The 26068-nt window shown below is 35.4% G+C and overlaps 1 protein-coding gene across 6 annotated transcripts in view; it reads right to left on the bottom strand.

Annotated features, from left to right (window-relative positions):
* CTNNA2 (catenin alpha 2) overlaps positions 1–26068 on the bottom strand; it is a 988991-nt gene that overhangs the window by 778231 nt on the left and 184692 nt on the right. For all 6 annotated transcript variants that reach the window (XM_006905230.2, XM_006905232.1, XM_006905231.1 and 3 more), the window contains one exon: positions 13852–14047. In XM_006905230.2, coding sequence (XP_006905292.1) covers positions 13852–14047 — 196 coding nt within the window. The remainder of the gene's footprint in view (positions 1–13851; positions 14048–26068) is intronic.

Here is a 26068-nt window from a genome sequence, read left to right as displayed (position 1 = left end):
TATCAACTGCTACATATTATGATGCTTAATTTAATGTGTCAACCTGGCCAGCTACAGGACTCAGTTCTTTAATTAAGCACCAATATAGGTGCTGCTGCCAAGGCATTTTGTAGTTGTGGTTAAAATGTATAATCAGTTTGCTTTAAGTAAAGGAGATTACCCTTGATACCTTGGGTAGGCTTCATCCAATCAATCGGAAGGTGTGAAAAGCAAAAACTGAGAATTGCCAGAGGAGAAGTTCCCTCAACCTTGCAGCAGTGACTCCTGCCTCAGTTCCCAGCCTGCTGGCCTACTCTACTTAATAGCCCCACAGTTTCATGAACCAATTCCTTAAAATAAGTATCTTAATATTGTTTCTCTGGAGACTCCTGGCTGATATGCCTATCTTCTCTTTTATTTGGCTCAAAGGTCACGTGTGTGTGTGTGTGCGCACACGCGCGTGCGTGCACGTGTGTGTCTTATCGAAATAATAACATGTACATATATAATAACATGTCATGGCTTTGGATGTGAGGAATGAGGGGAAAAAAGGAATAAAGTATAACTCTCTTATAATTGTCTTAAGCAATTTGGTTGTTAATCCCATTTCTAAATGGAGAAAAAATGAGGGAGGGTGTAACTGGGTTTGAGTGGACTCAATTACATAGTATTATCTACAACTAAGGCCCAGAGGTTAAACTTTTGGTATCTTTGGCGCAGAGTGAGATGATTTATAGAGAAGATTGCAAGCACAGGCCCGAGCCCTGAGACTTTCCAAAACTTAGAATTCTAAGGAGATGTGGGACCAGAAAAAGTTAGGAGGAAAAAGAGGTATTACAGAAACCAAGATAGGGGAGAAAAGTGGGTGGCCCAGGGATGATGGGTGGTTGTCAATTCCATGTGATGCTACTGAGAAATTGAGCAAAGATGTAAAAGAAATAGCCAGATATGACCAAAGGCTGGACCCAATGACTCCAACCAGAGCAGGTTTCATGGGGCAGTCAGCCTCAACGCCAGGATGGTGTGGATGAAAATGGACAACTTATATGTAGGAAATATATTTTCCAACTCATGGAAAGCAAAACTGTGATAGAGCAAGTACAACAAAATGTTAATGGCAGATTTAAGGGGTGGTTTTGCAGTTACAGGAATTTCTGGGAAAACTATTTCACTTTCGCTATATGTTTGGACATTTGTATAATAAAATGATGGTGAAAATGGTTGGGGAATATGAACACCCATACTCAGGGCTGTGGTTCCCTAGCCCAAGCTGGAGGTGGGATCAGGGAGGGAAGGACACACAGACATTGAGGAGTAAGTACACAGCTTCCATGGCACTGAGAATGTTTTATTTCTTAAGCAGAAGGGTATGCATGCTGGTTTCCTTGGTACTTCTCATGTTCTTCTGGATACATTATATTGCACAATAAAAAAAAAAAAAGAAGTGACCGTGGGGTAAGGAAACTGAATGAGTGAGTGTGGATTATTTCTTGAGTTTTTGGTTTAAAAACAGCAGAAAAATAAGGCAGTTGGAAGGAGTTTGCAATTAAGTAAGGTTTTCTGTTTGTTTTAATGTATCTCACATTTGCATGCTTTCGTACTGTTCCAGTAGAAAGGAAGAAACTGATAACTCCAGAGTGGGATGATCACACAAGTGTAGTCTTCCATAAGGTAACAGGGGAAGGGACACCACGAGCCCTAGTGAAGGGACTGGTGTTTGGAAGAAAAAAGTGGCTTTTCATTCTTTTTGACCCATGGGAACACTAGACTAGATATAGAGTATAAGGCATTAATCTTTATTTTTAAAAGAGGTCATTCATCCCTGTTTCTCCTATCTGCCCTTTCTCCCTATTTTAGCTGGAAATCTCATCAGCTTCAGACAGGTGAGATGTCTGCTTAGCTTTGCAATGCTGGGGTGGCAACTCTGTAACTTGTTTTAATGTCTGATTTTTCCATATTGCCTCTCTGTCATGCTAGACGGCCGATCCTCTGGGACCTTCTATTAGCAGGTACTTAACAAGATTTAACACGGTATTTGGAGTTTTTGCCTTGCCCCATTCACTTTGTTTTCTAAAGCGGAATCCCCATCTAGAAGCATGCTCACTCAGTCTGTTTCAGAGGGCCCACTGCTAATTACAATGTCCTGGGTTGCATCAAATCAGTGGCATATATCATAATTAGGAATACATCCGCAAATCACCTTCATCTTGGACAATCTAATCCTGTTGTTATTCAAGATGTTTATGTTAAATGTATTTTTTATTGAATTACAGACTTAGTTATTAGAGAGGAAATGCTCGATAAGATGGCTTCTTTATCATTGTGTGGTAATGCAGAATATTTCTTTTTATGCATGATTGAGGTCAGATGTTTCATTTAAGGAATGTCCCTTAAAACAAAGCGAATTTCAAATGAAATGAAGGCGACTCAGTGATCTACCTGAAAGATTTTAGTTTGTGATAACAAATGTCATTAAACTTTACCTTTACAATTGGTCCGTGAGAAAGCACAAGGGCCCAATTTGTTGCCTGGTTGTAGCAAGTACAATAACAATGATAATGGTAAAGGCAATGGCCAATAGGCTTTTAGAGCCTGCAGCATGCTAGGTCTGGTGCCAAGCACTTTACATGCATCCTGTCATCTGCTCTGCACAACAGTTCTGAAAGTCTATGCATGATTAGCCCAGTTAACTCATGTCAGCACTGGCGCAGAGAAGATAAGTAACTTGCTCAAGCCACACAGCACATGCAGCATGAAAACGCGGAGTTGGGATTTAAATCTGGGTGCACAGCAAAGATATTACCAGCTCCATCGTGCTCCGCCTGCCCCCTTGCCCGCCCTGGGCGGGTAAACACTGCAGTGTGCCTGGGCACTAAAGTGTTATAAGCGTTGGCCACCTCCCTGCTCCTCTCTAGTCTGACCTTGTTTTCCTTTCTTCTTTTCTTTGGACTTCCATTTTCTTTCTCACTGTGTTTTGTATAACCCTGAAAGCCTATTTAAATCTTTTCTGTAAAAGACAAGAATGGTTTTACTTAGGCTGACAAGTTTGGATCTCAGTAAAGGATATTAAAGAAAACAGTCCTGAATTGGCAATCTTCTAAACTAGATTTCTCATTTTATTCAGAGGTATGATTTACCACTCACTGCAACTCAGTTTAAGAATAAGAATTTTTCAGCATCCAGATCGTGTTTCTTCTTGCCATTTTTGCTAAGCACATCAGTAGAAAGTTTGTTATTATGATTTTTTTACTATTGTGCTAGACTCAATTAACAATGTATCAATACTGGTTCATTGATTGTGACAAATGTACATTAGCAACGTTAGGTGTTAATTATAAGGGAAACTAAGTGGGAGATTTCTGTACCATCTTTGCAAATTTTCTATAAATCCAAAAGTATTCTAAAATAAAAACTTTATTTTGAAATTTAGAACAGGGTTAGGTGATTTTGTGTGGACATAAATTTTCAATACAATGGAGTAAATACTCAGGATTGAATTTAATGAATTACAGGGAAATTCTACGTTTAGTTTCATTTAAAAAACTGCCAACTGTCTTTCAAAGTGGATGTATCGTTTTGCATCTGACTGAAGGAGAGTCTCTGTTGTTCCACATCCTTGCTAACATTTGGTAGTGTCGATTTGGGAGATTTTATTGATTCTAGGAGTCCTATAGTGAAATCTTGTTTTAATTTAATTTAATTTAATTTAATACTTTAATTTAATTTCATGATGTTAAATATTTTCCATATGCTTATTTGCTATCTGTATATTTTATTTAGTAACATGCCTGTTCAGGTCTTTGCCCATCTTTGAAACTGGTCCTTTTCTTATTGTTGAATTTTAAGAGTTATTTATATATTTTGGATAGAAGCCATTTATATGGCTCAGATATGCAACATACAAATATTTTCTCCCAGCCTATGGCTTGTCTTTATTGTCTTTTACAGAACGAAGTTTTTCAATGTTAATATTAAGTTCTACATCAATTTAATCTTTATGTATTATGCTTTTGGTCATCTCATTTTTAAATCACACTTCTACAGCCTGAAATCATCACTCTGCTTAATTTTTTACTTATTAATTGCTCGTCTCAACTCAGAATGCAATAGTCCTATAGGCAGGGAATATCTGTAGTTGTTTTCTAAATCTATATTCCCAGCACCCAAAATAGTGCCTGTTCATAGTAAATACTCAATAAACAGTCGTTGATTCAAGTAGCCTATTAACACACATGGCCATTTTTTCAGTGTCAATAACATTCTATGTAAAATATGGTTAATAATACTTCAAATGACCAACAGAATGATGTCGAGAGAACATATGCAAAATATCTTACAAATGAAGTAGCAACCAATAAATGGAAGCTACTGTTATTCTTGTGAAAGATTATGGAATTTTTAAAAGCCAAAGGCTCCAAAAAGAGGGGTCAGATAAAGAATAAGCTGTCATAATCTCCAAATATATTGCAACAAGGGCAGAGAAGGACTACAGGTTGACATAGGGTATTCCTGTGCCTTCGCCTAGTTCAAACTTTGACATACAAATATATTTTATTTAGCCAAATATGCAACAGTTAAAAATACTGCAGATGTTAAAATATGCATTAAGACAAAAGTCTTATATGTGCATTTTTACATTTATGCATTTTTTTCTTAATGATTTTTTACATCAAACCTCTTTTTATTTTGGAGTCACTATATGTATCTCTATGTTTTTGTATTTTTTTAAAACTCTTGATATTAAAGCTTCTAAAAATTAATTTCATTCTTGGATAACATCTTTTTCAATGAAAAAAAGACTAATTAAAGATGATGCGTATAAAGGTGTAATAAACTCAGACTATTAGTGATTCTTAATTTTAGGGAGCATAGGATTTATTTGGAGTACTATCTAGAAATAAAGATTCTCAGTCTTACTCCGCCATACTGAATCTAAGTTTGGGGCTAAGCCCAGGAATTTGAATTTTTGTGGACATTCCCCATCCTCCCGAGGTGATTCTGAACCAGGCAGTCTATGAACTTCACTCTGAGACAAGAAGCCTCTATAAGGAAGGGGAAAAGGTGTCACAAGAGTGACTATGAGCCTCACCAGACCCCTGGCTCAGCTGCGCTCTGAGACACTCGCCAATCTAACTTTAAGGTCGGCCTTTGCTTGAACTAATACATGTGCACTTTATTATATTACTTGAAAAGTACTATTTTAAAAAGTAAAGGACTTATATTCAGCAAAGTCCAGGTTCAACGAGGGGAAACCCAGAGAGAGAAATAAGTTCTCGTTCTCTGTTACCCAGGATTTACCTCCCAATCCTCATTTTCTATCCTACAATTCTTTCCCCCTCTGAAGGTGGAGACCTGCTGACCTAGCCCTCCAACCCCAGAGGAGTGAAATCTCCCCCGTGACCAACAGGACTGCACCTCAGAACACAGAAACATACCATCCCACTAGGCAGTCAGGCAGTAGCATGGCACAGAAGTCCAGTACCTCTCGGAGACCTGAGCATTCACATGTGAAGAGCAGAGGCATAAAGTAAGGGATATTGGAGAAAAAGGACAAGCAGAGGAGCAGCAGATTCCTTTCCATACCTTCAGCTGTCCTATTTAGATAGGCTGAACTCTGGAAAGTGCTGCCGGAGAGAAGGCTCTTGCTTCCTCCTCCCCCAACTGTGGTGCTTTCACAGAGACCCTAGAGGAGGACTGGCAGGACTGTGTCAAGGGGCAGATAGAAGCTTCTGGGACAGGGAAACAGCCTCTGCTCAGATCTCAGCTGGAGAGTTCAGACAGTTGATACTGACTGGAGTTTCTATCGGATCAGCTCATTCCACCAACATCACATCCCAACACCAAAGCAGGTGGAGAGGGAGAAAGCCAACAGGTCATCAGGAGGCACAGGTTTAATCTTTCCTCAGAGATGTAAGGACACCTTTCTCTCTGCCTCTACTACTTTCCCCGTCTTGTTCTGTCTGTCTCTGCCCACTGGTCATCAATTACTCAATACTGATTGGGTAGAAAGAAATAATAATAGAACTAGTTGATATCACTGTATCACTCCACATTTGAGACTGTATCAAAACAAAGGAAAGCTTGAATGAGCAGTGAATCGTTTGACTATATCTTTGATTGATGAAATGGTTCCATTAGAAGCTACCTCTTTTATCTATACTTTCTTGTCACTTTGCTCCATGAGATCCCTCTGAAAGTTGGGTTAGAGCCACGTGTATTTCATTCTATACCCTGGACTGGTGCATCTTGGTTGCTGGGCCATGTCTTAATTATTTTGATTAAACACTATTATGATTAAACAAATACTATGTGCCAGACGGAGAGTGGGCAATCAGAGAAGGTTGGTGACTGAAGATAGGAAACCCAAGCAACTATTCCATGGCTTAAGAAAGAGGGTGTGGTAATATAATAATGAGATGGCATAAAACCAAACACTGTGTTACACCATTAAATTGATCTGCTTATTACGCAAACATGAACAGTACCTATCTTTCAAATGATAGCTTTTGGATTTACTTAGAATATAAGGAGATTCACAAAGACAATATGTGAGCATCCCATTGCTAGCAGATGCTGTTACACACTAAGTAAACAAATTAAATTTAAAAAAACCTTAGACAATAAAGCCTGTTATAAATCAGCCTTTTCAGCTGCATGCAAGGAAAGCATAATAGTCAGTTGTAATCAATAAATAAAATGAGAGCCCTACAGAGATGCCAGTAACAGACAAAATATATAAAATAATCTGCAACAATATACATAGTCCATTAAAACTATCTCCTCTTTTGTTCAAAATAACTGAGATAATTTCATCCAATCTGCTTTGGTTCTCATGTTTTCTATAAAACCTTAGGCCACCAACCTGAGCTTTTTCCCTTTGTATCTAGAATTGCTCTCACCAGTGGCTTCCTCCTTTGATCTAAGCTCTGGTACTTCTGATTTGGGTTGAACAAAATAAGCACACAAACAAACAATCATTGTTTGTCCTTAATGTTTTTTCCAATTACTCTTCTTCCATTCCATGGCAATCTTCTGAATCATGCATTAAGTGTTGAGCATTGAGCCAGGCTCAAAAAATGCACAAAATTATACCATATGGTCCCTCATTTGAGTCCCAGCTATCTGCAGAAGCAAAAATATGTGCAGTATATAGTGTGGTGATGACCAAAGAAGCATATATAGTTACTTTTCCTGCCACACCCTTTACTTCACCATCTACTCTGTTCTTTCAGCATCTATTCCTTCTGTTTATTTCGCTATTGTCCTTGCAGCTTCCTGAAAATGCACTTTTAATTATAATTAATGACACTTTTCTAGCAAAATCCAAGGTATTTTCTCATAATTGAGCTCAGAAGAATTTGACATAATTGCAACAACATTCCAGAGTCTAGATTGATCATTGTCTCCTTTGCAAAATACTTCCTTGAATTTCAGTACTCGGTACTCCTGGCTCTCTGGTCACATTTCAGGTCATGCCTTCCGTATCTATTTCTATTCCATCCCCTAATCACAATTTGGCCTTTCTTTGAAAAACCAAACCTACATTCCTCTACTTTTCTCTGTTTACTGGCAAGTACTCAGAGAAAGCTCCATCTCCGAAAGCTTCATTTATCAACCCAAAAGACTTCCAAATTTCTCTGTTTCTGCGAAGTTCCATTCCCACAGCATTAGCCAGCTGCTAAGGCATTCCCTTTTCATCAATGTTTAAAACTAAATCGGTCCTCTCTCCCCACTCGTCATCTCTTAAAATGTTCCAAGTAAGTTGTCTAGGGACAGAAACTTAGAATAAATGTTGACTCATCTCTTCCTCCAACAAATGGCAAATCTTTTATTCTTTTTTCCAATGCCTATAACATCTAGTTTCTTATTTCTGTTCCCACTGCCACTACTCCAATCTTATAACTTCCAAGTATTTTATTTTGTTTTGTTTCTCTGTGATATTACAATGAAACCCAAGCAATGTCTGAATCCAGTGTTTCTCTGTTTTAGTTAACTTTTCATGAAGTTGCCAAATTAATCTTCCTAAAATACTACCTAAATAGATAGGAACCAACCAGCTAACTTCCTTCCTCTTTCCCACCCCTCCCTCTCAACTTCCCTCCCTTTCACCCTTCCTCCCTTCCTTTCTTCCTTTCTATTTTTCTTTTATCATATTGTCTACACATAGCCCAGTTCCTGAACTTTTCCCAATCCAGTCCTTTTCCATCATCTTACCATATCTATAACTATGTTTGAATATGAAAGTTCTCATCAAATCAAGGCTTCTCTATCCACACCCCTCCCCCCTCGCCCCAATTATCAATGTCATTCATATTTCTTAGACTTGAAAATCAGGTTGCTTAAACCTGAAATACTCCATTATCCTTCACAAATTTTTAATCAATGCTTAGTTTAAACATCGGTTCCTTCATATTTCCTTAAATACTAGCTGCATGACTTTCTTTTTCAACAACTTAAATATTAAACTGCCTAATAGATCTGGCTACCTAGTATCTACTTACCACATATTCCCTAAGTGACTACAGAATGTCAGGCATCATATGACATCATTTAACATAAGAAACATCTATGCATAATGCTATAATATAGATTATCAAAGTGTTTCTCCCATATTAAGTCTCCTTTATAAATACTTATTTACCTCTAAGTAAACTATAAGCCAATAAACCTTGTATAATAACTGAGTGCAATCAGCTGCCTAATGTGAAATGCTAGCTGACTAACATGGATTGAGAAGTCATCCAAGTGGGGCTAATAGGCAGGAGGTGGATTAGTCCATTTCTTCTCAAATTAGCTGCACAATGGACTCACCTGGGGAGCTTAAAGACCCCTGATGCTGGGGTCCCACCCCAGAGTTTCTGATTTTAATGATAAGGGTTGAGGCCCAGATATGAAGTGGTTCAAACACTTCCCAGATGATTTTGATACTCACCCAAGTCTGAGAACCCTGAGGTCAGTCCACAGTTCAGAAGGAGGTTTCAATCTGGGAAGATCTTGATGGTAAATATTAAAAATGTTTTCGCATTCCCTACCCCAAGCTTTCCTTGGCCCAGAGCTTCAACATGAAGATCTGCTTGGAATAATTCCCTTTGCATTCCTCATTAGGAGCTTTGCTACATATGGTTCACTGGCTGCACAAGTAACCAATCATAGTTTTCTGGGACCACTTACAACTACCCTAAGCCACATGAGATACTCAGTCCTTTTCTGGGACACTACTGGATGCTGATTCAACTCTTCAACATCCTGCTTGGAAGGGCCCAGGAAAGAGCATTGTTGCCATATGGAGTACGGATTGGTTTACTAAATTACAATTAATTAACCAACTCTGAAATCTCTATAAAATTTAAGTTTGCTTTAATCTTCTGTGGCTTCATTTTGTAAAACAACCCAATGAAGCAAACGACAATTATGTTCTGTATTTGAAAAATATAGAAACTGATGCTGAAGGTGGTTTAGTGATTTAGCTTAAAGTGTATAGTTATTGGCCAAAGTAACAAAAACATCCAAAGCTTTGCTGACTTAACATATAAGTCTCTTTCTTAAATATAACCTGTCATGTGCTAGAGAACAATGCCGGCTTTAAGAGTAGAGATAAATATATATACATCATTGTTCCTATCTTAATGACATTTAAACTTAAATTAGGAAGACAATCTATGCATATTCAATTAATTTATCTATGATAAAACAGACAGATACACACTCTCCTGACCAAATATCCCATCTTTACCCATCTAAAATATCACATTTCTAAGATTATAACTTAAAGGTACAGGAAAATCTTCTACTATAATATTCTAGTAAAAATACTGTCGCCACCCATACAGAGCACTTTAAAAATCTGGCATGTAGTCTAGGTTTAAAAGGGTAACATTTTTTAAATTATAAAGCATTTCAAACAATAAAGTTAATCATATGAGATACAATAATGACATAGTTAGATAATTTCATGTATGATCTTGCCAAATTACAGTAATTATAACAATAAATGTCGTGAAACTTAAAAGAAAACAATAGTAAATGGTTCTAAATTAAAAATCTGAAAATGGAGATGCACAATATTAAAACTTGTGGCATCTACTCATTCTGAAAAAATTTTAAGTGGCAACACTTTTGATCATTTGATTTAAAAAAGCAAAAACAACTCAATAGCAATAGATCACTTCTAATAGGTTTAGTTCCTACACTAAATAATATGTAATACACAGGAATGTATGGATGCTGAAGCCACTTTAAAGGAGGAAATTGCTTCTAAATGTCAGTGTTGCCACAATTTCTGAATATCATCTTACATATTAGAAAGTAGATTTCTATAATAGAAGGAAAGATACTATGTTTTAAAGTTCCCAATAACTAAATACTTCTATCATGCTCCTCACTTGTTTTCAAGTTCCTTTCTTTCACCTCTCTCTGAAAGTCAACTCAGACTCTCATTTGTAAATAAAATCTGGTTAATGGGCAAACAGGAAAATTGGGCACAGCCAGACAGGCTAAGGAAATGACACAATAAAGAACTGAGAAGCAAAAGAAAGCAAGCCTAAGTACACAGAATTGGAAGGGAAACTGAGGACTTTGTTGCCATGGAGAAGAGGCACTTCTCACACATGACAGGCAGCCAAAGTGTACGGGAGATATCTGAGAGTGAGAGAAAAAGGAGAAGAGAATTTTAAAGGCTTTTGCCAGTAAAACATTGTTTATTAAACATTTTGTATAATAAAGTAATGTTTCCTTGAATTTGACACTGCTCAGAGAGACATGTGGCAGTTGAGCTTTATACAGCTAACATGTAGGCATCATTTCTGATGCATAATTTTTCGGCAACAAGAAATGAATATGAATAACATAGAAAAAGTTTAAAATATCCTAAGAGCAACCATTGTAAGCTTTCCTAAATTAGCATCTTTAAAATTTCTCACTCTAATATCACTAGGACGGTCCAGCCAAAAACTTAAAAACACCATTTCACACAAGCATCAAGAAAACTAAAATATTAATTTCTACAGAAGGTTTCAATACTAACTTAGTTGCAAGAAAAAATAAGGGAAAGCTAAGAGATGGTCAAAGAAACTAACAGGGAAAATATGTCACTATAAAAGAAAAAAGCTTTGAGAAAGTGGCCTAGGGACCATTCAGTCAAAAACCTTTCTACCAAGGAGAGGTTCACTTGAGTATGGATGGTTTCACAATGTATACATTTGTCAAAACTTATCAAACTGTACATTTTAAATGCGTGCAATTTATTATACGTCAGTCAACCTAAAAGAAATAAAAAGAAGAAGAAAGGGAAGGAGGAAGGAAGGGAGGGAGGCAGAGAGAGAGAGGGAGAGAAACAAAGTCCTCAGGCTGTAGATATATGAAAGCAAACAAGTATCCATCTGTAATTCTAAAGGAATAGCAGTTTTCAATAGCACTTGAAAACTTGTCAGATTATACGTTGCTCAAAGATATATACAAATATAGTCCATCCACATTAGATGAAATATGTAGAATTTAAATTTTCAAATTAAAGTAACATATACATTAGTGTAACGTAAACAAAATGAACTTTTAAAGAGAAGAGAGTGGCAGCAGGCAACATGAAGAATGTGGATGTTGGTGTGGAAGGAGAGCTGGTATTTCCACGGACTAAATATCTAGCTGTGAATTTAAAAAGTAGTAGGTTTATAAGAAGAAAGGAGAAAGAACTTTCATTTATCTATACCTTCATTCAATAAATATTTATTGAAGTTTTATGAGTACAAACCAGTGGTCAGCAAAAGATATATGTATGGTCTCTCTTAATTTATAGGTAGTGAGGGAAGAAAGTTATCAATCAAGTCATCCCACAAATATTAAATTATCTTGTGAAAAGTGACAAGGAAAAGAGCCATAAAAAACATGGAAGGAGTGTCTGGAAAGGTTTCACTGTGAAGGTGTTCTTTGAGCTAGGAAATGCAAACGAGTCATCCTTAACTGTGAGAAAGGAGACAGGATGGAGCAGTCTAAAACACGGTGACTCTGAATAACCAAAACAGGAATTGATCCATTTAAGAGATATTTAGGAGTTAAAACCTATGGGACTTTATAATAAATTATATTTTAAGGAAAGAAATAACAGGATGGTACCAAGATTTCTGCAACTTGCAACTAAATATATATGTGTTGCATTCACTGAGGTAAGAAATGCAGGAGGGAGGCCAGGCTGGGGAGATACTTGTTTTGATTTCATGGTGCCATAGAATTTTCAACTAAATGTGCCAAGTAGGACTACATCACAATTTAAAACGTCTGTGTATCAAAGGACACAATCAACACAGTAAAAAGGTAGGTTTACAGGATGGGAGAAAATATTACGAAACAATATCTGATAAGGGGTTAATATCCAGAACATATAAAGAACCCTTATAACTCAACAACAACAACAACAAAACCTAATATAAAAATGGGCAGAGGACTTGAATAGACATTTCTCCAAAGAAGATATGCATATGGCTGATAAGCACATGAAAAGATGTTCAGTATAACTATTCATTACAGAAATACAAACCAAAACTACAATGAGACATCACCCTACACCCATTATAATGACTATTATACAAAGAAAAAAAATAACTAAATATCAAGTGTTGGCAAGGATGTGGAGAAAGTGGAACCCTTGTGCACTGTTGGTGGGAAAATAAGATGGTGCAGCTGCTATGGAAAACAGTATGGAGGCTCCTCAAAATATTAAAAATAGAATTACCACATGATCCAATAATATTACCTCTGGGTACATATACGAAAGAACTAAAAGCAGAATCATGAAGAGATATTTGTATACTCATGTTCATAGCAGAAATATTCACAAGAGCTTAAAGATGGAAGGAACATAAATATCCATCAGTGGATGAACTGAGAAAGAAAATGTGGTATATACATACAATAGAATATTATTTCATCCCAATAAGGAAGAAAATTCTGACACATGCTATATAACATGGATGAATCATGAGGACATTATTTTAACTGAAATAAGCCAGTCACAGAAAGACAACTATGGTAGGATTCTACTTAAAAGAGATGTCTAGAGTAGTTACTCATAGAATAAGTAAGTAGCATAGTGGTTGCCAGGGGCTAAGGAGAGGAAGAAGGGAGGAGTCCGTGTGTAAATAGGTAGAGAGTTTCAGTTCAGCAAGATAAAGAAGTTCTGGAGATTAGTTCATTAATATGGATATACTTAACACCACTGAACTACATACTTAAGAACAGGTGTGCGGTACATTTTATTTTGTGTGTAAAATTTTTTTTTAATTTAAATATGGCGAATAAATAGCATTTTAGCTAGTTATTTAGCTTTATAATTGATTGATCCATCGATAACTAGTTAGCTAGATTTTTGAGGAAAGCTGTAGACAAAAAATATAAATCTGGGAATCATACAAAGCAACAAAAATTTTATTAGACTGTTTTACATTCTCCTCCTCCCTTCATCCTTAAAATCCTGGGTTTTTGGTGACTAATAGTATAAAGTCTTCTCATCCTATCCTCCCTAAGGCCTGAGTTTTTACTCAAGAGAGGTTTCATCTACTAAGAGAAAATACCTTAAAGTCTTTGAAGAGCAGACATGGAGTGTTTGTAGCTGTGCCACAACAAAGATACCTGTTACTTGTTTATTCACCTAATTCACCTAAAAAGATACCTGTTACTTGTTTATTCACACTGCCTGCCACAACAAAAAGATACCTGTTACTTGTTTATTCACCTAATTCCAGCAAATATTAAAAATGACAAGTGCAGAGAGAGCAGAAAAAAATAAGACAACTCCTTTGAGCAAATAAGCATTGATTTTCAAGAAAAATCCATTGTTTAAACATCAATACATATCTCTCTGAACAGTATTATTCTGCTTACCTTGTTTGCGTACATCTTCCACAGCAGCAACCAGTTCTTCTTTGAGATCTTGACTTTCCTTCGCGATCTGTTCTCCCTTTTCCAGGAAGTTCTGAGTGGCTTGCTCTACAGATGCGGCCAGTACATGGGCTTTCTTTGATCTCCCTTTCTTTTTACCAGATGGGCCTTTGTTGCTTGTGTTAACAAGGGTCGTCACCTTAAACATAAAAAAAAAAAAAATGTAAAACTGCTCTGCAAAACCGTCTAGCAATAACACATTGTCACCTTATCATTTTTAAATACCCTCTGTTTGTTAAATTGTGAATGCACATCACATAGCCTCATCTAAAGGAAAACATGGAATTGTATGGGTTAACATATAAATAAACAGGCATTTATTTCAGGTAGAAAAATACAAGTATGTGAATAAGTAGAAAGAGCAGGCTTGACAGTAGCTCAGTTTCTAGTTCACTGGAGGTTGTGCTTTCATGGACTGACAAATACTATGCTCTTTGAAGTAACTAGTTTCAGGGAGGAAAGAAAATAAAACAAAATGTAAATTGCCTCTGAGCACTGAGTTAGGAGAACCAATATCCAGTCCTGAGCCTGAAAGTCAGGGCGGAAGTGAATGAGCCATTAATAAAGAGTGGGCCATCAATACTCATTACGTACGTGTCACTTACCAAGGACTTTTAAAGATTTTTGCTATTTCTGATCTCATCTTCTAAAAACAAAACAATAAATTTAATCTGAGGAGACTGAATGATTCAGTCGCAACATTTGGTTAACCAGCTAAAATTTCCAGAATTGAAAATCAGATTTGCATGATCACTCTTTTTCTGGGTATCATAATTTGGATACATATCTCAATTGCCAAACTTCTTTTAGCACTATATCTAGAGCTATTTAATTTTCTAACAAAGCTTTTTTTATCTTTTAAACAACTTGTTACCGCCTATAGAATTCTGAAACTTATTTTCTCTCAGTGAGAAGCTTGGGAGAGAAACAAATACAACGTTTCCACATTCTGTTCAGCAAAAGTTGCTAGTCATCATCACCCCTGTGTTTTTTTATCATGTTCATATGCATATGGGCACTATGGTTTATTTGTCCTGTTTAGCATACAGATCTTACTGGTTATCAAGAAAGCTAGTCCATAGAAAAGTTCCAAATGCTGTAATTTCTGCTGTTTACTCCAAATCGAGAGCAAGCAAAGTGATTAGTCAAAGTCACAATTAATGTTCAGTCAGTTTATGGAGCATGAGATCACACCAAAAGTATAACCTATTGAACAAAGGTGAAGTAAGATAATGAATACAGGTAGAACAGATACTTAAGAAGTAGTTAACGCGGTGTTGGGAGCCATTATATTCAGCATTTTTTTGATTGCTAATTACATGCAGTGAATTAAAGGACTCTATAAGGTCATTTAAGTACAAACACTACATATACAAAAAAAGAAAGGTAAAATCACTGAGAATGAGAATGTCGGATAATGGTGGTTAGCTGTAAAATGTGTATGCAGTCAGGAACACATTACAGTTTTTTCACTTCCACCCACAAAGAGGCAACTGTCAGCAGAAAGGAGCCTGTCACAAAAGTCACTTTTCGGAGGTGCAAGTATGTTCTCTGTAATGAGGATTTACTCTGACACATTAACACGGCACTCTGCCAGGAACCTCAACTACCCAACCAGCCAACACCTGGAAACGGGCACGTAAACCCTCCAAGTAAACACAGCAAACATCTCAAAAATCTTCTTTTTCTTTTTATTTTTTATTGAATATGTTTGACATATAATGTTGTATACATTTAAAATGTACAATGTGTTCATTGATATATATGATAATATGATTGCTGTTGTAGTGATATTTAGCACTTCTATTTTACTTAATGTCACATTCACATAACTGTTACTACAGTATATTGTTATAACTGTTCTTTTTTATTATTAGTTATTGGTATTACTCTCTTACTGTGCCTAATATATAAATTAAACTTTATCACAGGTATGTATACATAGGAAAAAAACGTAATATATATAGGGTTTGTTACTATCCAAGTTTTCAGGCATCCACTGGGAGTCTTGGAACATGCCCCCTTTGAATAAGTAGGGACTATTATAGATAAGAAAAAGAAAGAAGAGATAAATATTACAAAGGCAGACACGAAATTATGTCATTACTTATTGAGAATATGATTCTTTCAAGGAAATGCAAAAGAATTAAAAGGCAAACTATTAGAACTACTATAAGAGTGAAGAACAAGGTGGCTACATACCAGATAAACAATAAAAATCTAATAGAACATCAGTAAGCCATGAAAAAAACTAGTTTTAAATATCATATTCACAATAACCATCAATTGATATTATCAGAAACAACCATAGCACAAAATATAGAATTTTGTATGGAGAAAATGATAAAAAATTTAATGAATAACATAAAAGATGATATCAATAATACAGAGACATACCAATGACCTCTGGAGGCAACAGGTATCTGTGTGTAAGGTTTGATATCCAGATATTACTTACAGACTTTTAAGCGTCTGGTCTTGGCAGTGTTTAAAAGATTGATATTTTGTTGAAACCTCCTTCTACTGCAGCCAGGCACTCCCTCTAACCCCCACATCAACTTTCACCCAAGGCAAGAGTCATTCAAGATCCACACATCCTCCTTTCCTCTCTAATAATTTGGGAGCACATCTTTTGTACAGTGTAAAAAGAAAGAAAGAAAAAAAAACAAGCTCCAGCCTGTACACAGACTAGCAGTAACACGAATATTGACATGTAGAAATGGACACTACATTTTCGACAGCAGTAAAGAGACTGGTCTTACTTGAGAAGAAGGCCATATATGAATGATACAGGAAGTAAGGTTAGACAGATGTGATGGAACAAAATTTTAAGAGGCTTTGAAAGCTAAGCTAAGGAGTTTAGATTTCATTAATCACTGCCAATTTTTTTAAAAGGGAAGCATACATTAAAGTTTCCATTTTCTCTTTCCATTCACTTCGCAGCCTGCTAAATCTTGCTTTCTCTCCACATCTCCTGTAGCAGAGTCCTCTTAAACTGATTTCTCACTAAGGTACTTAATAAGTTGCCAAAATCAAATTAGTTCTATCTTATCATATCACTGTGCTACATTTAGTGCTATTGACTCAATTATCGTTCCTCCTGGAAACATCTCCTGGTTAATTTTCTTAGCAGTAATCTTTTCCTTCTCCAAACTTCTGTAGTTTTAAAAAAGGGCTTTACCTACCATCAAACTTACTTCACTCTGTACTCATCTTTGCTTTCCTCCCTCCTATGCCAGGAAAAGGCATGCTGTTACCACCACTCCTTTAATTAATCTGATCACTCACGAGGAGAGCTCTGCCAAATGCTCTCTTAATCTTTAACATTCCCTTCTTTGTAGGCTCCTCGACCTCAGCTTAGAAAGATACTTGACTTTTCTCCTGCCCCACTTCAAACATTTCCTCAATATTTCTGCCTCTCATCAAAGAAAAGAAGTCTTATATCTCATAGATAAGAGGATAAGTGGCCAAAGGTCCTAAGATCTTAACATAATGATGGTCCCAATGAACCCTGGCCAATGAAAAACCTCAGCCATAGCCAGAGGATGGGCACCCTTGTTTTCAGATATGTTGATGGTGTGATCTGAGTATAAAACTGTGAGACCCAGGCTGGTATAGCCTGCTCATCATTTAATGTCATAAGTATAGACCCCTCATTCCTGCACAACAGCAGTCAGACAGTGCCCAATACCTTTCCTTTTTTTAATTTTTCTTACAATATGTTTTATTATAATACAATTTTTCTGTCCATGATTCTTCTACTTGATCAGTTCTTTGTTTCTAAGATCTCAATAGACATAGAAAACTTCTTTTTCCCAAACAATGAGCACCACTGAGGGCACCGAGGCACTTCGTCTTAGAAACTCTGTCACATCTACCCAGAGTCAGCAACAGTCGTCTGTCTATACTTCACCTACAGGGGAGTCAATTGAAAGTGAGTTCTAGAGACATTACTGTCACCTGGGGCTTGTTAGAAACGTAGAATCTCAGGCTCCACTCCAGATCCACTAAAAGAAAATCTATATTTTAACAAGATCCCGAAATAATTCAAATGCACATTAAAATAAGAGAAGCACTGAATTATAGGATAATGATCATCAGAATTCATCATGCCTAAGAATCACCTAGATGCCTGTTAGGAAGCAAATTTCCAGAACTTATAGTGCTTCTGCTCAGATAAGTCTGGGTTAGGACATTCTGTATTCATAACATGAAATTGTGATATATATGGATTATGAACTTTACTTTCAGAAACAGCAGTCCAGTTGACAAAAGAAAGAGAGATAAAGCCATTATTTCTAACAGGTAAGTTCTTCCTCTTATTTCAGTGCCATGACATATCCTCTAAAAGAACTTGCTGATGAATTGATCCACTGACTCTTGGTTGGAAGGCATCTTCTCTATAAAGCAATTGCAAGGAACTTAGAAAAATGAGAGCATTCCGATGTGAAAACTGTGAAGCAAGCAATTATTTGAGCTCTCCAGAAGACCAATAAAAGAGAACCAGGAGCTGAAAATAAAAATGATTAACTCGGGCACTGTTTTGCTAGATTCACGCACTTCGTAGGTGTGAGTACTAAGTCTTTGAGAGTCCTACTGTTGATATCACTCTGAAGTATTCCATTCATCATTAACTACTCAGCTAACATAAGACAGGGCTTTGATTATTGTGTAGCCTAAGAAAAAGCAAGAGCTTTGTGGGTGAATATTTGAAAACAAAATGGTCAAAAACAAGTTATTTATTCCAGGAGCAAATGAAAATAAATGAAAAATTCCTCAAAAAAAAAAAAAAAAAAAGAAAGAAAGAAAGAATACTGGTCTAGCTTAGAAGAGAGTTAAACCTTCAGATGGTAATACACTTGATAACATGAAGCCTTTAGAAGAAACCTTCAGTTTTAAGAATGGTCAAGGTAAAAAACAAAACAAAACAAATTTTTTTTCAATCAACTGCCAAATAATAAGTCAAAATGAATTTTTCCTTGAATTATTCCTTGATAACCTGATTTATTCACTTAGCAATCATACAGTAAGCACTAATATAGCAAGTGCTTTTCTTTATAAAATATATGAAAATATATATGCTCATCTTGTTTTATGTTCTATTAGAAATTATTTCCTAGCACAGAATCTCCATGGTTTTTAAGGTGTTTGTATGTCGTGCACATTGAAGAGAGAGAGAGAGACTAGAAAGTAAACTAGGTCTGGAGCAAACAATGGTGATAATACAGACTTACTCTAGCCTCACTAATACCTAAAGTAAGACCTCCATGGCATAGGAACTAGTGCACTAGAATTTCTTGTTGCACTGGTCTTCCCTGCAAACACAACTCCACTCTCCATTTCAGACAAAAAGAAATAAATTGTAAGAAATATAGTTATTGATGCTTCCACAGCTTCAAAAGTCAGACTCTGAAATTATGATCTTTTAATGATGCATTAATAATTTATAAAGGGATAAAAGAGAGAATTATTCTGCCTCTTTGAAATTTCCTCCCTGTTATCTGCTACTGACAGTGTACAATTCAGATGCATGTTCACTGATACTGAGACCTGGAAGCAAGCACTCTTAAGCCTGAAGATAAAATTTTATTATTTAATCTAAAACAGATTTGAATTCTTCTAGTTGCTTATTGCTATAAAGAAAACCTATTCCATTTAAGTTATTATTTTTTGTTGATGCACCTTCAACTTTTGAATAAGGTCACAAATCGAGCCTTCTCACTTGGTTGCTTTGGTATTCATTGCCCAAATACTTTATCTGAAAGAATATAACACCAAAAAGTAGATTTCAGAAATTATCCCCAAAATAAACATTCTATGACTGGGTATTTAGGCATTTTTATAGCCAGAAAGTAACCAATTATACCTATATGAATTTTTTTTTTTAAATTAAACTTTTGGTGGCTACAATTTATGGAAAAGAACAATTGGGCAGTGGATCATCCATTCATCTTGTAGGTGAGAAGTGATTCAAACTTATTTCCTAGGAAGTATCCCAACAGCCCCTAGAGCCAAGACGAAATAGCGTGGACTTCTCATTAGGTGTATGTTCTTCAGAAGAAACTCAATTTTCTTTAGAAGATATTAATCTAACGCTTTCTCCACTCTCTATTAAGGCATGCTGTTTCATATGAAAGGAGTGGCATAGAAGATCTCCATTCCTCAACCTCCAGGGAGTACAGTCAAGATTCACTACTATCCTAAAGCTTGTCTAAGATAAACAGCATTTACTTTGCGTAAAGGAATTTAAAAAAAAAATTTTTTTCAATTAACACTATATTAGCTACAGGATTCAGTTGGCCCAAACTTCCATTCTGCCCTAACTCATCAAATCTTTTTACAGCAGTCTTTGGCAAGGGCACTTGCTTTGACACTTTCCTTCTTTAAAGTTGGTGTACTCCAATACACACACTCTGCAGGGGGTAATGGACAATTGGTGGGATGGAGGAAAAATACCAGGATTCTACACTGGTTTTTTTCTAAAACTAATTTTAAAAAAGAAATTATAGCCAGACTGACGTTTACACTGGCCACACCACCTCATCGCGACATCACATGGTCTTGAGCCACATATAACAAATAGGTTATCTTGACGAAAGGGCCAGGAAGGGGATGTGTGACACAAATCCAAGAAATTGGCAGTGATGGCCTTACACTTTAATGAAGATCCAGTTATGTGGATTTAAGGATTAACTGATTTTCAAGAGAATGCGCACGCATACACACACGCACACACACGCACGCGCGCACATACACACACATGTGCACATACACACACACGCACACACACTCAGAACAGAAGCTTAAAAAGAATCATGCAAAGAAACTAAAACTTGAAGACAGCACTAAAAATGCAAACACAAGTGAAGGATAAGAAAATGCAGAGCTGACCCTTCCTCCTACTCCTAACACAAGCTCTTTGTCAGCTACATTATAAGGATAAAAAAAAAAAGACAATTTAATCACAGCAGAGAAGATGTAATATATATTTAAATCCATTATTACCAACAGTGATTCTCCTCCCACTTTACTTGAGGTATTACCTAATGCTGCCCTGAAACAACTTTGATTTGCAAAACTTCAAAAAAGCTAATCATGCAGAAAATTTAGCTATTTTAGTTACATATTATATATTTGTTTTTAATAAAAAATAAGTTTATTTATTATTTTTATTATTGTTAATAGAGGAGATTTTCTGGTGCTATCAAACGCTTCTTTTTCCTCTGGTCACAAGACAAGACTGAATTAACTGACTGAATTCTAGGCAATAGAATGTGAGCATCGGTGATGTATGTTCTATCTACGCAACCTGGTCCATTAAAATCCTTCTCTGTGTTTTTGTTCCCAAGTTGGCAAATTTGAAAACCAGATGCTGAAGATAATAAAGCCATAAGTTGGAAGGAGCTGAAGTCCCTTAATTTTACCATAAGAGAGAGTAACACATTTATCAGAAAGATCCTTTCTGATATTATATAATCAGAAGAAAACTTCTATTATGTTAAGCCTCTAAAATTTTGGAGTTTATTTGTTTCAACAGTGAATGTTAACTACATCACTGTATTATTTATAGTCAAGAATAAAATATTTTTAAAAGTTTATATCATTATTTTTAAATGCCTATATTTATGTATTATTATTGATATATAATTGACATATATCATATTAATTTCAAGTAGACAATTATTTTATATATGTATATATTGAAAAATGATCACCACAGTAAATCTAGTCTATCAATATCCATAGTTAAGACTTTATCTTGATGAGAACTTTTAAGATTTACTGTCTAAGCAACTTTCAAATATATAATACAGTATTATTAACTATAGTCACCATGCTATACTTTACATCCTCATGATATTTATTTTATAACTGGAAGTCTGTACCATTTGATCACCTTTACCCATTTTGCCCATCCCCCCCATCACCTAGTGGCAACCACCAATCTGTTCTCTGTGTTTAGAAGTTCATTTTTGGGGGAGATTCCACATGTAAGTGAGATCATATCATTCTCTTTCTGACTTATTTCCCTTAGCATAACACCCTCAAGTTCCATTCATGTTGTCTTAAATAGCAAGATTTCATTCATTTTTATGGGTAAAGAATATATAGTTCGCATTTTCTTTATCTATTCATCCATCTATGGATGCTTAAGTTTTTTTTTTTCCCCATGTTTTGGCTATTGTAAATAATGCTGCAATGAACACGTGGGTGCAGATACCTTTTCAAATTAGTGTTTTCATGTCCTTCAGACAAACAGCCAGAAGTGGAATTGCTGAATCATATAGCAGATCTATTTTTAATTTTTTGAGGAACCTCCATACTGTTTTCATAGTGGTTACACCAGTTTACATTCCCAACAACAATGTACAAGTGTCCTCTTTTCTCCACAAAGTATATATATATCATATAATGTATGTGATATATTAGTTCAGGAATGTATACTTATTTAGAAAAATAAATCACATACTAAATACACACACACACACATACACACGCATGCATGAGCATCTTAAATTATCTTTTTCCCTTTTCTTTCAACCAAAATGGTAAGTAAAGCCCAAAGTATAACTTAACAGACAACACTCCAGCACAGACAGGTCTTGTGGTTAGACACAAGCTATTAGACCTCCCATTGCCACTGAAACCTGCATTATGGTGTTTTGGGGAGTAGCAATCACTTGAGTACTGGGTACAACAAAACACATTAATCAGTTTGAGGAATCAGGAAAAGTTATTCAGAAACAGATCAACCACATCCAGCAAACACTGGAAATAACGAGAGATAAGAAGGCTCCTGAAGACACTTCGAACAAGCAAATCTAAGAGCATCAATGAAATGATAGTTGCAACATGGGTGATGTGATTCCTTTATCACCATGCCCTATTATTTTATTTGCTAAAGTTAATATGTGTTATTATTAAGTATATTGGGTAGAGGCAACTTTCGAAAGTAACAAATGCCAAAACAAAGAAATCTTGAAGTAACCAAAAAAAAATGAAAAACTCAAATTCTAACATGGACCAGGAGATTTTAGCATAAATCATGTTAATGTTAAACAAACAAACAAACAAAACCCAGAAGAGAATCAAATGATTAGGCTATTCAGAAACAATAATGCATGACATTAATTTTGTTATTCTTACCTAACACCTTAAATGTATTTAAATAAATTTCTCCAGCAGAAAGGGATACAAACCTTATATTATGAACTAAAAATGATTTGTTCATTTTCCCAAACTTTTTGTAGTAGTTACTAAAAGCCACCCCTCTCCTTGTGTTTGTCTGTGTGTACACAGACACACACATATACACATGCATGCAAACAGAACAGAAAATATAGGCTAGAATTTCTACCATGCTACCTTGACTTTTATGATTTTGTCTGATAACATATTTTTAAAGTACTGTGTCAAATTCCAGATCCAGGTAATTATAATATGTTTTAAATGTAAATTTCAAGTCACCTTTTGAAAGTACTAATAAGAAGCTTTAGATTCTTGGTATACTTAAAAATATAATAGCTGGAATTAATACTAAAATGAAAAACTATTTAAGCAATTAGCATTTCTGAAAACAGAATCAACAGTCTCACAAGAAGGGAATGATATTTAGAAGCCACAGGGGAATACATTTAATCCAAAATCTACTGAGTCTAGAAAAAAACTGTTCCCGCCCCCCAGCATATTTAAAAACAATTTTTCCCCAAAACCAAAAGCAAAATAATCCTACTAACTCATCATTTTTTCTGTTGTTAATTAGTTTCTACTCTAGAACCAAAATAAGTCATGATTAATAATGCAACCTTGTTCTTTCCATCATCAAATATAAAATAATAAGTGCTCCCTGGATATGCCCAGCTTGTTCTTACTTCAAACTTAGCACACGTATGTGAGAATGATGAAATGAAAGTATTATCCCTATTACTCAGATAGAGACATTGAATCTAAGAAATTTGCCTATCAGAAGTCATAAGCCTATTGAAGAAAAAAATTCAGGTTTTAATTTGTCTGACAAAACCAGTTTATTTCCCTAAGATAACACTCAACTCATATTTGCCTCATTGTATATACAATATAAATTTCTAAAACCAAATCAATTGTATTTTATAGCTAAAAATTGATGTGGATACACAATTTCATTACTGCATGCACAACATACTGCTTTCTAAAACACTCCTTTGTTTTTCAAAGGAAAAATTCACATCATCTATTGACATTTTCTGATTTTGATATGAAAGTAAACATTATTCTCCCATTAAACTATAAACTGCTGATAAAAGGCCAATTACTTGAAATAACACCACATTGACAGTGTACTGTGGGGTCATCTCTTTCTGGATAGAATGCCAACCTCCCACTTGAATGCACTCCCATATTGTCTAGCCGCAACCCTTAAGCATCACTTCGCAAAGCCTTCAAGGTTCTAGGAAACTATTAATGAAATAAAGGCGAAAATGAGCAGGTTGTAATTATCTTGTCAAGGCTCTCCTTGTGGACCTTTCTTTGGACAATTCTCAAAAATGAAAGCAGCTCATTTTCTAATACAGGACATCATTTTCTTTACAAACCATTAGCAGTTTTGAAATTGCAGAATGGAGTCTAGATGATCAGTACTCAAACAAAGCTGCAAAGGGAAATGTCAGTAAAAGGCAGTGGCACAGGGTAGTGGAAAGAGTACAGGCTTTGGAGAATACCATTTCTTATCTGGGTAAGAAATTACTGAATCCAAGATTGCTTCCTATTTTGAAAAATGAGGGTAATAATATGCACCTCATACGGATGTTGTGAAGTTTAAATATGACAGCTTACTTAAGGCACTTATCTCTGTAACAAAGGAGATGCTCCCAAAAATAATTGAACATGACTGTGAGCGAAAAGAGCCCTGAGCACAAGGTCAGAGTACTTACTTGAACTTGAGCCTCAGACCAGCTACTTAAGTAGATGTGTAATATCGGGGTCATTTAATCTCTCTGGGCCTCATTTTTTCAGCTCTCAACTAAAAATTATCTCTAAGTTAAACTCTTATATTCTATATGCTAATAGAACAAAGTTCTTGACTTGTAGTTCATGATGGTAAGTTTTAATATACAAATATCTGAAGTCTACTGTCTGTGACAACTGAGGCAGACTCAATAAATGGGTATTAATTTAACAATGAATTTTCTGTTGTCAGAATCTAAAGAAGTTAGCAAAAAAATATCAGAAATCTCTTTTTTGGGATATTCTAAAGTAATGTGGGTAGCATATCTGAAGTTGTAAGGTTCATGGGGAGCCCTGCTGATACCTGGGGGGCCATGCCATTATTTTACCCAAGTATTTTATGAAAATCCTCATAATTATCTTTAGATGTGCACCTTATTTTTAATAATAATGTTTTTATATACTTCTAAACTGAATATACCTGTATAGTATCATTAAATGAACTAAATTGCTGTCTTTCGTTACAAGCAATGCATAATTCATATGCATTTTCTTTACTTTTTAACAGTGTGGAGGATAGTTCAACAGTATTTAAAATTAAATACTTATATTTCAAAAACAATTATATTTTTAGCAATATGCTAGTGATTTTGAGAAGCCAGGGCTTTGCTGAGCCAGGAAGTTTTAGGCAGGTGTTTAATTAGACTAATTAAGCAAGATGTACTCACTTCCGGTTTTCTATTTGCTCATTGTGAATGCAGATAAGCAACACAACTGATTGCCTAATTAGACTATTTAAAATTGACTCATCATTTTTAGCCAAGGATTTTTTAAACTCACAATTACAAACTTAAAACATAATATTGGTCTGAAGTCATATATGTTTTTCTTCTTGCTTTAACTACCATCTTTTAATTTTTTTTCATATTACCTTAACAATATTAGCATAAGGAATAAGAGTAATAAAATGTACTTCATGTATAAAAAATATAAAACACTACATGTTTACTGCTCTCATAGTTTTTTTGTTTTGTTTTTTTCTCAGCAAGGGATAAGATGTATCTTCTTTTGCTTGACTCACTCTTAAGAAAAATCAATATTTACTTGTCCTAGGGACCAAGTCTGAAAGACTGTCCTCATTAGCATTAAAATCATTTAAATCAACTGAGTAGAAACCTCTCAGAGTTATAAAACTTAAGATGGAGAAGGGTAAAACATTCTTGTTTCATCCTTCTTC

This window comes from Pteropus alecto, unplaced genomic scaffold, assembly GCF_000325575.1.
Source record: "Pteropus alecto unplaced genomic scaffold, ASM32557v1 scaffold100, whole genome shotgun sequence".
Taxonomy (NCBI): Eukaryota; Metazoa; Chordata; class Mammalia; order Chiroptera; family Pteropodidae; genus Pteropus; species Pteropus alecto.
Note: the sequence above shows the minus strand (reverse complement) of the source record. Positions and strands in the feature narration are given on the sequence as shown.